Source organism: Azolla caroliniana, unplaced genomic scaffold, assembly GCF_043228905.1.
Source record: "Azolla caroliniana isolate FFs.n. ecotype wild unplaced genomic scaffold, voAzoCaro1.0.p SCAF_7, whole genome shotgun sequence".
Lineage (NCBI taxonomy): Eukaryota > Viridiplantae > Streptophyta > Polypodiopsida > Salviniales > Salviniaceae > Azolla > Azolla caroliniana.
In genome coordinates this window covers 22,645,017-22,658,601 of record NW_028230442.1, presented here as the reverse complement: position 1 = coordinate 22,658,601, position 13,585 = coordinate 22,645,017, and the positions used below count along the sequence as shown (strand labels likewise).

Below are 13,585 nucleotides of genomic sequence, written 5' to 3'. Positions count from 1 at the left end.
CATTTGTTTGCAAGGACTCCTTTGGTCTTTGAGATGCTTCAATTTGTTTTGGTAGAGAAGTGTGCCTGATAAGGAGTCCATGGAGAAAGTTAGGGGTTTTCCCTAGAACAGTATGAGCAGCTCGCATTGCAAGATGTAAAAGCATGAAACTCCACATGTAATGCTCAATAACAATGCCAAACTAGAGGCTTTTTGTTAATCATAGCTGACCTACGGAGAAAGTCCTAATGAAAGAAGGGTTCTACAGATGAAAAACATTTATGAAGACTAGAAGGAACTTGGGCAAAAATAAATAAATTAATGGATTAATAACTAGTAAAAGTGAGTTGACATGGAACCAAGAGTAGGAAAATGCATCCATTTTCTCATACATTGCATTCACCTGAAACTTAAATTTTACTTCAATGTTCTTTTGTCTTGCAGCTCAATACATACTCGCATGCTACTTCTAAACTGACACTAATGTCATAAAATATAGCAATTAACCACTTCATTTGCATTGGATTTTAATCTTTCACATGACAATATATCTCACTTCTAGAATTGTTACCCAATCTTGTTGAAGTGATGGGCAATTGATTCTCAACAGTGCTGTGCCACTCAAATGAGCATGTATCCAAGGTGGTTGTGCAAATATCTTAATTAACAAAGCCCATGACCAAATCAAAGACGTTTCATAGTTCAACCAAACTTACGTAAGTAGAATGTAAAGGTACCCACAGGACAGAAGGTAACCATACCGCAGACAATGCAGCTACTTTACCTTACAATATAGACTTACATAATCACACACAAAAAGAAAAGTGAGATGGTGACTAGAAAGAAATCCCCAACTCTGAGCCCGTGTGTGTGTTTCCAGACCCCCCTAGTACATATTTTTGAATGTTTTGACGCTTTTATTGCATCTTCCCTGGGGTCTTTTGACTATCTCGAGGTTTATAACCTCATGGAGTAAATAAGAAATCTCCGTCACTTCCCTTTTTACCTAAGACATTCAATTGTATACCCAAATCAGAACCAATCCTGCAGATCTCAAGTACTCCACATTTGTCTTTGGAAAGCTGCTATCAAACACTATAATGACAAGCCTACTCTGCATAATTTCCGAATTCAGATCATATACATATCTGATGTTCATGCAAAGTAGATCCTACAATTAGAAAAAACAAAGGTCTTTTACAATGAACAAAAATCCTAAACAAACTACACAAAACTCTGCCCTTTTCCTGCTTTGCTTATCCCAGGGAAGTGCCCTGTGGCTAGGATGATATGAAAGATGATCTGATTTACATGTAGAAGGCTGAGGACCCACTATTCGGCAGGGGCATAGACCCAGATTCTGCCCTGTAAGAAGATTGATATGGATGACCTAATGATCCATTATTAGCTGGTGATGGCTGTCCAAATGGTAAACTAGAATAGGGAGAGCTTTGACCTGGAATAGCCTGCGTTTGATATAAAGGAGGTCCACCCTGCTGAGGTAAATTCTCTCCTCCCACTGATGTCAATGGAATAAAAGGATATGGTGAAGACCCTGCTGCTTCAAAGCTTTGTTGTGTTTGTGGAAAGCCAGGAGTCGTTGGAATAAGTGGTGATCCCGAACCAAGAATAGGTGGAAGAAGACCTGGATTAGGGTTTGTGTAGTCTCTGCTTCTATCATTGTTTGCCTGTTGCAACAAACAACACAATTAAAACAAGGAAAAGCATCTTAAGACAAGCTTGTTTTCCCATAGCCTTTTTGTATGGCCTAAACCCACTTATATAATACCTTTACACTGAGATCAGTATGGCGAGAGTATGAAAGATGGAGCTTACAGAAACCGCCTTCATATATGCAATGACCTTCCAATGCTTCTCTTGCTGCTACTGCAGTTTGGACATCTGGTAGAGATCGTTTGAACATTGAGGTTAGTACTGGAATATGAGTGGGAAGATCGATGCAAAACAAGAGAAGGGGAAAACACCATCATACCCTTCACATTTTCGATGTATAAGAGAATATACCCCTATGTTTTTCAGAGTTTCAGGATTACCCCACTACTGTAGTAGAAACAATTTTACAACAGGGCATTCTGGTACATATCCAAGAAGTTAAGGGTGTTTGGTGTTTAGTCCTACAACACAAAAAGCACAAGCTTACTGGGGTATTGGATCAAGGCTTGCAGTCCTGCATTTTTCTCAAACATTGCTATCTTCTGGATGGTACCAAATGCTGAGAATATCTGAAATGACAAAGCCAAAAACAATTGACTTAGGCAGAGTAAACCATGATTAGCCAATATCCACTCAATATATAGCCTTATGATTGATCTGATGATTATTCTCAGTGCTTGTGCCACTTCATCCATATTTACACTATGATTCTCAATCTGACAATCATCTTCTACCACAGTTCCCACAAACAGAACAAATTGCAACCATATATATACCTCTACCATGTATGATTCATATATAGTTCATATAGATGTCAGTCAAATGGATCCAGTGACTTAGCAAGTTGTTCCAAGATCGATTCATACATTTGTAAATCTTAACGCCATGATATTTTTATTAGCTCTTCAAAAGAATATGATGAACTCTACTGGCCTCAATCCAGCATCCATGTCTTTTCCCAATCACACAGACTTGATGGACTCCTAACACCCATTGATACTATCATACTCATAATACCTATAGACATTGCCACTTGTCTTGGTGTTAATCCACATTATCGGCTTTCCAATACATTAATATCATCTTTCTAGAATCATTGCTTCAACAAACATGGATACTGGTCAGAAATATGAAGATAAATAGAAGTATCATGAGGAAGAAGAGAAGGGAAGAGGATGCTATTAATAATTTTGTTTAGTATGAGGATAGTGGCTACCTTAGCCACCCAGCAGGGCCTAGAAAAACATGCCTTCTTCCTTATATTTGTTGGCGAATGTCTTAACGCTTAAGATAAAGGAATGATAATTTTTATTCTTTCAGCTCTGGCCATCGTTCATGTGTTCTATGCAGATCCAACGAGGATGACTACCCGAATTCTTTTTGACTTTGCCGAAGTACGAACTGTCTTGGTCCTATTTATGGAAATTCCAAGTTCAATTTCCATATCTTGTTTGATCCCAATGTGAATTAACACCACATAGATGCAAGTGTATCAGAGCTCACAATAAAAAGATGCTGATAGCATACCGTGTGGAGGACATCGATAGTAACATCATACTGCATGTTCTCTATTGATGCCAGTAAGACATTGCTTTCCGGCTCCTTTTTCCCATCTACTCCTATGCCAAGCTACATACATACACAAATCAAGGACTTATAGTCTGAAAAAATAAAGGATAATCAAGAAGTAAAAAACAATAATTCTCACTTTACCTGCCCTGCGCCCTCAATCGCAGAAGGAGCCACAGGTAGGTAGGGGTTAGTGTAGTCCCTGAGTATCAAAGAGACGTATATGTCAAGGAAAAAATAAGCCACAGTTCAAGAGACTTTGCAAAGACTTATATCATATTGAAAACAGTGCAGCCTAAGACCTCTTTCGCACAAAGTAAAGATGCCATCTTTTTATCAGTAAATGATGTAAACAAGCATGGGAAATAGCGAAATCCAATTTCTACCGAACCAGAACTAGAGAATCCCAATAATAAAAAGCATACATGAGCCTTCCTTTGCAGAAAATAGAATTTACCATTTTTCATCAGTAAATATAATGTGTGGGCATGATAAATAGTGAAATCCAATTTCTTCACAAAGTTGCATAACTACTTGAAACAACTACATATCAAGGTTCAGGAGCTACAAATTATGTATGCAAACACTCATACATATGCAGGGTAGGTATATACCTGCTTCTATGGCTCTGGAATTTGACGGTTAGATCGGTGTGAGCAGAAAATGAAATATGCAAGTGGCATGTTCCGACATGGTCTGGAAGCAAATATCTGAAAGAAAATGTATAGTTCATATATTAGACATCTCAAACCTCATGATAGCCAAATTAAGATTATTGATGACATGCATACATATAGAATACAACATATGTTGAAAGAACACAAATCATGGCCTCAAGGCGTGTCATTTCATAGATTGAGATCGCCAGTGCCAAAATGTGTAACATAGCCCACAATTAAGATATCCTTATTGAGATCACCAGTGCTCAAAAGTAGGTGGTCACAATGAGAACCATGCAAGAGCAAAACTATGATATCCTTATCTAAGGGGTCAAACAAAACCCCTGATGGATATAGTTTGAAGGTCCGTCATGCAAACAAACACCTCTATATTAATGATGAGATTCTTCAAAAATAAAATAAAAATTTTACATTACCTGGGGATACTTCTGCCATCCAAAGCTGATCTTGCTGATGATGCAGTTTCAGCATCACTAAACTGGATAAGAGCCTATTTACATAGGCAGAACTAAAATTTAGCAGGTGGGCAATTAGTAAAGCAAAAAAACTTAAAGAGAAATATACAAACCTGAAATCCTGCTGTCTTCTCAAATGTTGCAATTTTATGAACAAAACCAAAAGCAGAAAATACCTGCAGATTTGCAGTTGAAAGCAGAAAAATTTAGTCAAGAGTAGATCTGTTACGATTAAAACGACACATTTATGCATGTGTACTTTAATTCCAGATATTTGAAGCTTACCAAGTGTAAAACATCAATGCTAACATCACCAGCTTCTACTCCCTCGAAGGTCACCAATAGTACATTGCTGGCAACATCCCCAGTGCCTTTATTGTTCACAATTTCTTGCCTATTTGAGTATTGTAGATAAACAGACTTTCCCCTTATCTGAGCAGGTTCAGATGAAGAAGCATAATAGGAAACCATAGAGATAGCCTGATTTACATCGACCTAAACAGACAAAAAAAAATCAAATTTTACCAGCTTGATCATGGGCACACTGCACACAACAAAGATTAAAAAAAACAAATGATTCTAGATAAACATATCAGAGGATCAACCCAAGTTGAAGGGATGAATATTTCCTCTGAAGGTATATAAAGTAAATCTTCAGATCTTCATCTACTAGTTATCGTTATTATATCTCTCTTTTATTTTATAATAACAGGGCTAACATCAACTGTACCCCATAGAAAACCTTACAAATCTATTCAGACCTAATTTTGAAGTTCAATGTTACAAAGACATTCAAGGACTGCACAAAAATTTCTGAAAAAGTGCATTACAACTTATTGGAAAGGTTACCAGCCCCGTGAAAGCGGTGCAACAAGAACCTAGAACAATGCTACTGTAATTAAAAGATAATTGAGAAAACGAAGTCACCCTGTATTGTGTCATGGTCAGGTCTGTCTAAGTTAAAAAATACAAACAGTCAGAAGGTGGGAGGCAATCTCTCCAACTCACGGGTCACGTAGAAGACAGCTCAGATAAGTTTACCAACAACATGCCATCTCTACAACAACTAATATGTGGTTTGTGGCTGACAGTGTTTCTCAGTGACCTTTCCTCAGATAGAGTAGAGGGAGGGGGGTTTTAGGTTCATGGAAGCCCTATCACACCAGTAAATGGAACATAGAAGCATTTAACGTAGTGGGGCTCTTTATATTATCAAATGACACTTGGAAAGCACCACCAGCAGAGAAAACATCAGACAGTGTTCGAGGATGGGATCATAAATAATAGCTAGACTTTTGGGTTGGTCACTGTCCCTTTAATCATTGTATGCGCTGCATGAATGCTAATTACAGGTTCAACACCTTTTCATTAATAAAAACACATTATAAATCAACAAAGACTCAAATACCAGTCACGATTTAAGGAGTTAACACCAGTGATGCTGTCAAATCAGCCGCCATCAACTCCATGGTAGCTGGAAGAGAAGTAGTGGGATGAGATGGAATGCAGGGAACTACCCCAAACAAAGCATTGGCATGTATAACAGGATTAGCACCGAAAAAAGAACGTTTTTATGTTACTGTTTTTTATGTTATTGATGTTCAGTTCTAGTCCATAGAAACCATTGTCTCTGAGGACTCTTGGTCTAGTTTTGCAATTCATTTGTTCCTCGTCTCTGAGGACTCTTGCTGTAGCTCCACAATGCATTGCAATCAAAATGCAACCAGACACGTAGTGAATAGATACTTCTAACATCAAAAATGTAATTGTTGTATAGTGCAAGTTTACCTTAACTAGCCTATACATCCAGGTCACACAACTGATTACATGCACTGCTTTATTAGATGCCTCTGTGGAATATAGGGACTGAACGCATGGCCTTCAGGTCTCCGCTCTACAACCTTATCAACTGAACTACAACAGTCCAGTCTCTATTGCACGATCTTAGAATATTTTTTATCATTAATTTATGTACCTCTCATGCAAGATTACGTTGCTGTGGTGCAAATTTTTCATGCCAATCTTCATTCAAAGCTTTTCTTGTATTTCCAGAGCAAAATAAAACAAAACACAGAGTGGAAGAGAATGAAAAAGGGATACCGTGAAGAAACGTGACTTACGAATTCAACAAAGGCCTGGTTACGATTGGCACCAACGTTGCACTTCGTGTTGACGATTCGACCGAAAGGTCTACAAATCTCGATAAGCTCTTCTTCGCTGCATTCCCATGGCAGGTTACGCAGGTGGAGGACCTTTGAAGGGGGCTGGGCGTACCGGAACTGGCTCTGCACCGATGACGAGGATGCAGTGGAGGAGTTCATGGCAGCGAAAGAAACAGGCAAAGGAGTGACTGAAGGCACGCTAGATGAGATGCGATGCGCAGCGATGGTGATTCAGCAGGCGATTTCTGGGGCTTCTCTGCAGGATTTCTGTGTCCTCTCGCGAGAGAAGCAGAAGAAGAAGAAGAAGAAGAAGATCAAGAAGAAGAAGAATAATAAGAAGAAGAATTTGTGTGTATTTACATATATGTCCCCCCCTAACCCCAATTTTCCATAAATTCCCAAAATACCCCTCCACTAACCCCAATTTTCCATAAATCCCCAAAATACCCCTCCACTCTTCTCAGAACACAAATCAAATCCTTCCTTCCTTCTTCTTCCTCCTCCTTTTTACTTTTAAGTGTTTGCTTCTCTTGCTCCTTCCTCCTCTCCAACACACAAACTTCTGGAGCATGCATACACGCGAGGGGCGAATGACTGAACGAATGAATTTCCATGGATCGATCCCCCCCCCCCCCCCTTCCACCATAGGCCTCCTGTAGAGTAGACTATATATGCGTAGATCAATCGGCCCTTGTATAGTATACATGCATGCAATGAATTAATTCACTTGAACTAATCACTGAGAGAGAGAGAGAGAGAGAGCTTTGCTCATTTTGATGTTGCTCTTGTTGTAGGTAACTAAGTTGTGCATGAAAATAGAGAGAGAGAGAGAGAGAGAGAGAGAGAAAGAGAGAAAGATATATTAACGTCTTCTAAGGCCAAAATTGGCCCATGAGACAAATGGTTTACAACAAAAAATGGGATATTTACCTCGAAGATCAAAGAGATATGCGACTCCATAACCTCTATCGATGTGAATGTCGAGGAAGGTGAGATGGTGCAGATCTGTCTCGGGGGACTGGCGTCGAAGTTCGGAACGTTCCGAAATGTTGTGTGTACATGGGAGAATACGTCGTCGTTTTTCGACCTACAGTCGATGCTCCTTATAGAGGAGAACCACGCGGGTGCGTCGACGAGCATGCACACTGATAGCAAGATGTTGTACACGGAGGGAGATAGGCCCCGTGGTCGTGGCGGACGAGGAGAGTCGGTGCGCAATGGAGGCGTCCGACGAGATCAAGGAAGAAGGAACCGAAGTGATGCCGACAGCAATTCCGGAACCTCCGGAAACAGGGAGAGTCGAGGCGACGAGAACCGACAAGGGAAATCCGTCGCAGAATGCTGGTACTGTGGCAAGAAAGGCCACAAGGAGAGCAAGTGCTGGAAGAAGCGCACCGATTCGGAGAGGACCGGATCCGGATCAGGTTCCAGACAAACCGACAAGGGTAATCGGCAGCGATCTCACTACGCCAAAGGATCCGAAAAAGCCGAAAAAGGGTCAACCTTTGTGACGAGACATGAAGCGAACTCGATGAAGAAGTCCACCCCGAAATCGGACGAGGTGTGGTATGTCGACTCTGGCGCATCAAACCACATGACGTTATTGTGAAGAATGTGCTTCACGATATAAAAATGAACTTAAGTATTGTATTTAGTAATATTTGAGACACTTGAACCCACAACCTTATAAACCAAGCACAATGTATATACCACTAGGGTAGGCTATTTGTTGAACCCTCAACCTTGTATATCAAGCACAAAGCATACACCACTAAGCTAGGTTATTTGTTTTAAGGTTATTTATATCCATCATTATACTTATCCCATATATATTTTCATACATGGGAGCTCAAATGAGCATGATGGCTATCATGCATCACATGCAATGCATGTACACCAAATGGCGATCATGCATCACATGTAACGCATGCATTACATGCATGCCATTACCATATGCATGGAAATACTTATAAAAAGAAGCGAAAGGGAAAACAGGGTAATCAATCAATGAAGAGAAAGTTAGAGAAATAAGATAATCAAAGAAACGAATAATAAGTTAGCTTGTTGGTGAAGAGGCTTGTGTTTGCAAGTTGGAGTCAAGGGTTAAAATCCAGAGTTTGGCAAAGGAAGATTGCATCTTACGATGAAGCATTGTACAATTGGTAAAATCTTGTGTTCTTAATATAAAGTTTGTTCTTATCATACCATTTCAATTCTTCAATTATACATTGTCTCTATCTTTTTATCTATACTCGTCTCTCTGTCACACATTACTTTTAACTCTTTTTCTTCCTATCCTTAATCTTCCTAACATCGATACACAAATCCTTATAAAATATATAGCCGACTCCCTTTAACCTTAGTCCCTGCGACTTCGCCACACAAACCACAACCACCCCGACAACGTGTCACAAGGAGTGGTTCTCATACCTTGAGAAATTGATGCAACCGACAGTAGTCACAACCAGAGACGACACTCCGCATCCAATCGCGAATGTCGGTGAAGTTCCCCTAAGCCATGTCGAGCAGAAAGGGAAACTCATGAACGTGTTACACGTCCCGACAATCACGAAGAATCTGGTGTCGGTTGGGCAAATCGTCGACCGGGGGATGCAAGTTCAGTTCACGCATCTTGGGTGCTTCATCGAGGAAGAAAGTTGAGTTGTTGCACAAGGGCGCAGAGACGAGAGGATGTTTACCCTCAACTCTAGTGATCGGTGGCACCGCAATGTTTGCGAAAGGACAAAAAGTTGAGTCGGATATCAACTTATGGCACAAGCGGATAGGCCACGTCAACTATCAACAGCTTCAAGACCTGCAATCGAAACAAGTTGTGTTCAGATTGCCCAAATTTAGTGGTCGGAAGGCACAAATTTGTGAAGCCTGCCAGCTAGGGAAGCAACACTGACTTCCTTTCCCTAACGAGAGTAACTGGAGCCAGAACAAGCTCGACTTGATACATTCTGATGTATGGGGGCTAGCACAGAACGTTAGTCTTGGCGGGAGTCGATATTTCGTCTCCTTCATCGACGACTATACGCGGCACACGCGGATCTACCTCATTGAGAAGAAGAACGAAGTCTTCGACTGTTTCCGGGACCTCAAGAGTTTCGTCGAAAGGGAAATAGGAAGAAAGATCAAGTGCCTGCGGTCGGATGGCGGAAAAGAGTACTTTTCCGGTCAATTCAATGGGTATCTACAACATATGGGAATTCAGCGCGAATTCAGTTGCAGATATACGCCGGAATAGAACGGTGTGGCCGAAAGGAAGAATCGGTCGATTGTAGAAGCGGTGCAGGCAATGCTAGAAGAAAAGAGTTTGCCCAAGTTCTATTGGGCCGAGGCAGTACGAACCGCGGTGTACATCCAGAATCGGATTGGAGACAAAGTGTTGGCGCATGAGCTGTATTTTGGAAGGAAGCCGAATCTACGACACTTGAGAGTTTTCGGTAGCATTGCGTATGTGCATGTGCCGAAGGAGTAACGAAGGAAGTTGGACGCGAAAGCTGAGAAGTGTATCTTAGTCGGCTATTTGGACGAGCAGAAGGGTTATAAGTGTTATAACCCCCGAACCAAACAAGCTCGCGTGAGTCGCGATGTTGTGTTTGATGAGTCCGCGTCCTGCTACTTGCCTCTGACTCCGGACCTCAACTCCAATCTGAGCTCTGACGATGAGGTCAACTAGGCTGAAGTGCCTCCGGATAAGGGTGAAATTGGGACCCTCGAAGAGAGTCTGATCTCGTTTCGGTTAAGTGGACCGAATGGACGATTGAATCGGTTTGACCAGTCCGAAGAAGAGTTGGCGAGTAGTGGAGACTCGGCCGTGCATTCCCAGCGCAAGAAGCCGAGGAGACGGCTTACACGCAAGGAAAAAGGGAAGAAGAAGGTGTCGGATTATGGCACGGATAGGAACGAGTCGGATGGACGCGAGTCCGACCCCGAGAAGTGATGACGGGTCTTCGAGAGCGAAGTCCACGTCGGCCAAGAAAGCCTCAACATCGGCTAATGAGCAATTACGCCGATCTACCAGCCAGAAGAACCCTGTTGTGTGGTTCGGATATAATGAGTACATGGTGCATCACCATGCGTACATGACCCGTGTAGCGGAAGTGTGTGAGCCAGAGAGCTACGCAGAAGTGGCGAAGGGCGCGAATTGGTGTGCCGCAATGGAGGAAGAGATGCGCGCATTGGTGGAAAATGAAACTTGGAACCTGGTTGACGCACCGAAAGGTGTGAAGCTGATCGAGTGTAGGTGGGTGTACAAGGTCAAGTACAACATTGATAGCTCGGTCAACCGATACAAGGCCCGATTAGTAGCGAAAGGTACGTGCAACAACACGGCATCGACTACGATGAGACGTTTGCACCGGTCATGAAGATGACGACCGTCCGCATTTTGCTCGTAGTAGCTGCGGCGAAGGGGTGGCACTTACACCAGATGGACGTAAAGTATGTGTTCCTACAAGGTGAGCTTGAGGAACATGTGTACATGGTACAACCCCCTGGATTTCACTCCGGAACGAACACCTCGGCGGTGTGCCGGTTGAAGAAGTCCCTTTACGGACTAAAGCAAGCCCTACATGCCTGGAATGCGAAGATCACGCAACGATTGCATCGGATGGGGGTTGCGACGTCAAAATCGGACTCCTCATTGTTCATCCGGAAAGGTCGACTCAGGCCGGTTAACATTTTACTTTATGTTGATAACTTGGTCATCACCAGTGTCGACCTAGGTCAGATTGACCGCGTGAAGCTCCAGCTTGCAACATCATTCGATATGAAGGATCTGGGGGACCTTCATTACTTCCTCGGGATCGAAGTGATCCGCAACCCCGAAGGCATACTGATCAGCCAACGACATTACGTGTTGAGTATGCTCTTCAAATTCGGGACGGCCGACTGTAAGTCTGTCTCGACTCCTCTGGATAGAACCGTCAAGCTTTGCCCCGATTCTGGAAAGGTATGCGACCCGATGAGGTTCTGATAGATAGTCAAAAGCCTTATATACTTGACCATCACCCGACCAGATCTCAACTACCCGGTCAGGGTGATTAGTCAATTCATGGCGCGACCTACCGAGGAGCATCTTCAGTGTGCGCAACGCGTACTGCGGTACGTAAGCAGCACTAAGGACCGGGGGCTACTATATCGGACCGGTACAACCCTACAAATGGTCGGCAACACCGATGCCGACTGGGCCGGCAATGTCGTCGATCGCCGATCCACGTCCAGTTTCGCATTCTCTCTCGGGGGTGCCGCGATCGCATGGAGTAGCAAGAAGCAACCGACAATTGCGTTGTCAAGCACCGAAGCCGAGTATAGAGGAGCGGCTATCGCGACATGCGAAGCCATATGGTTGAAGCGGCTACTTAAGGATCTGCAGGTGGAGGTATCCGATCCAACGACAATCTACTGCGACAACATCCAACTAGCAAAGAACCCCGTCTTCCACGCCCAAACTAAGCACATTGAGGTGCACTGCCATTTCGTCTGTGAGCGTGTCCTCTCCAGTGAAGTCGGACTTCAGTCGGACAAGTTGCGGCAATTCTCGGATGCGCTTGGGTTGCGTCACCTCGACGTACTAAAGTTGAGGGGGAGAGACGTCCTAAATGATCACGGAAGGGGGAGAGAAGTTCCGGAAGACCGCGACGCCGAGTCAGATGACGAATTCGATTTCGGATCGGTTGAAGAAGCCGAGGGCGGATCGACAAAAGATTCTGAAAGTGGACATAAGGGGAGCAGTAAAAAGAAAGAGCTGAAGCCAACCAAGCATGGGGGAGATGAAGCCATCAAGGGCAAGAAGACCGAAGAAGAGTTGGAGACAACATCCGAGTTGGTTCGGATGTTTGATTTGGATATGCCGAATCAACTGAGGGCCCAATGGAAGAGAAGGCAGCAGAAGAAGCGCCAACACCGTGACAACAACGGAGCTAAGAAGGGCCGCACGAGCATGCAAGCCTACCGGAAGGGTCGAGGCTCACGGAATCAAACAGGTCGAGGAGCGTGAGCATGGCGTGAAGCCAGAAGGAACCGGAGTGCAGATCCGGAAGAGCAGATGGAACCTCAAGTTGAGCTTGAGGGGGAGTGTTGAGATACAAGCTCAATAGTGGCCGGATCGGCTGTGCAAGCCGAGAACCGGATCGGTTGGGATCGATCAGTTAGGCCAGATCGGTGCATAAACTGGGTGCGTAAACCGATGCGCAACGAGAAGCCGTAGCGGTGCGTAAACCGCGAGGCCGTTGGAAAGATATTTCGCATAGGAATATATTTTGGGAGTTAGTGTAGAGTTCATTTATGAGCATTGAAGTATGTGTCAGTATTTCTATCAATCTGTATGGACTTGTATAAAAGTGCTCACTGAGCACATCCTATGTACAGACTGAGTATTATTTTTTAATCTAGTTTTTGTGTGCATTCCCTCTCTCTCTCTGTCTCTCCCGCGTATTGTGTATATTCAAGCTCTCCATTAAACTTGCGTTTCTATGTTCGGTTTTCTATTGCTTCCACATGTTATTCTTTTTACACTTTAGTACAACATTTTAGATGGGAGTGGCTCTCGTGGGGTGATCCATTTATATTGAGTGTAAATTTGCCATATTTCTTGGCGTATCACTTTATTACGGTCTTCATGAGATATTAGAGTTTGATCAGTCCCATGGTTGTACTTAAGGGGGAGTAGTTTATTAATGTCTATGTCGTTTGCAAGTAACCAACTCACCACAATGTTATACCAAGAGCTAGTGTCTCCAGGTGCATGTAGGGATCGGGATGCCTCAAAGGCTCGACGGGATATCCTATCTTGTGGTTGGCTATGAATAAAAACTACCACTTGAAAAAGTGCTTCGACTACTCTGCTCTAATAATGTAATGTGCTATTGTCGATTTGATTCGGAGTTGACGTGATAACATCGTCACCAAAGGTTTATCTAATTGTGTCCACATGAAAGATGGTAGACCTGGAGCCCATACTACTGATGCATACATGAGGGAAGGGGTCATTAATGAGTCGAAGAGCCATCCCTTACTCCGTGGCTCTTGAAAGTATGCCTAGTGGCATTGTCTCTCT

General features: G+C 43.1%; 1 protein-coding gene across 2 annotated transcripts; it reads right to left on the bottom strand.

Annotated features, from left to right (window-relative positions):
* Positions 1-1,013: 1,013 nt before the first annotated feature.
* On the bottom strand, positions 1,014-6,814 carry LOC147862378 (polypyrimidine tract-binding protein homolog 2-like). Of its 2 annotated transcripts, none has more exons than XM_087322436.1 (10): positions 6,478-6,810; positions 4,643-4,852; positions 4,471-4,533; positions 4,319-4,392; positions 3,837-3,932; positions 3,367-3,424; positions 3,181-3,282; positions 2,141-2,222; positions 1,769-1,881; positions 1,014-1,667 (listed from the first exon to the last, which is right to left on the bottom strand). In XM_087322436.1, the coding sequence occupies exons 1-10, from the start codon at positions 6,676-6,678 to the stop codon at positions 1,287-1,289; spliced, it is 1,380 nt and encodes a 459-aa protein (XP_087178562.1). In that variant the 5' UTR covers positions 6,679-6,810; the 3' UTR covers positions 1,014-1,286. The 2 variants fall into 2 exon arrangements, with proteins under 2 accessions (XP_087178562.1, XP_087178563.1); XM_087322437.1 differs by having other exon boundaries at positions 1,524-1,667; positions 1,816-1,881; positions 6,478-6,814.
* Between the last annotated feature and the right edge of the window lie 6,771 nt (positions 6,815-13,585).

Excerpts from the sequence above, each read along its gene's own strand:
- LOC147862378 (XM_087322436.1), bottom strand. The coding sequence starts at position 6,678 with ATGAACTCCTCCACTGCATCCTCGTCATCGGTGCAGAGCCAGTTCCGG. Across the intron at positions 4,393-4,470 it reads AGAAGACAGCAGGATTTCAG|GCTCTTATCCAGTTTAGTGA; the intron begins GTTTGTATATTT and ends CTATGTAAATAG. Across the intron at positions 1,668-1,768 it reads ATACTGATCTCAGTGTAAAG|GCAAACAATGATAGAAGCAG; the intron begins GTATTATATAAG and ends TTGTTGCAACAG.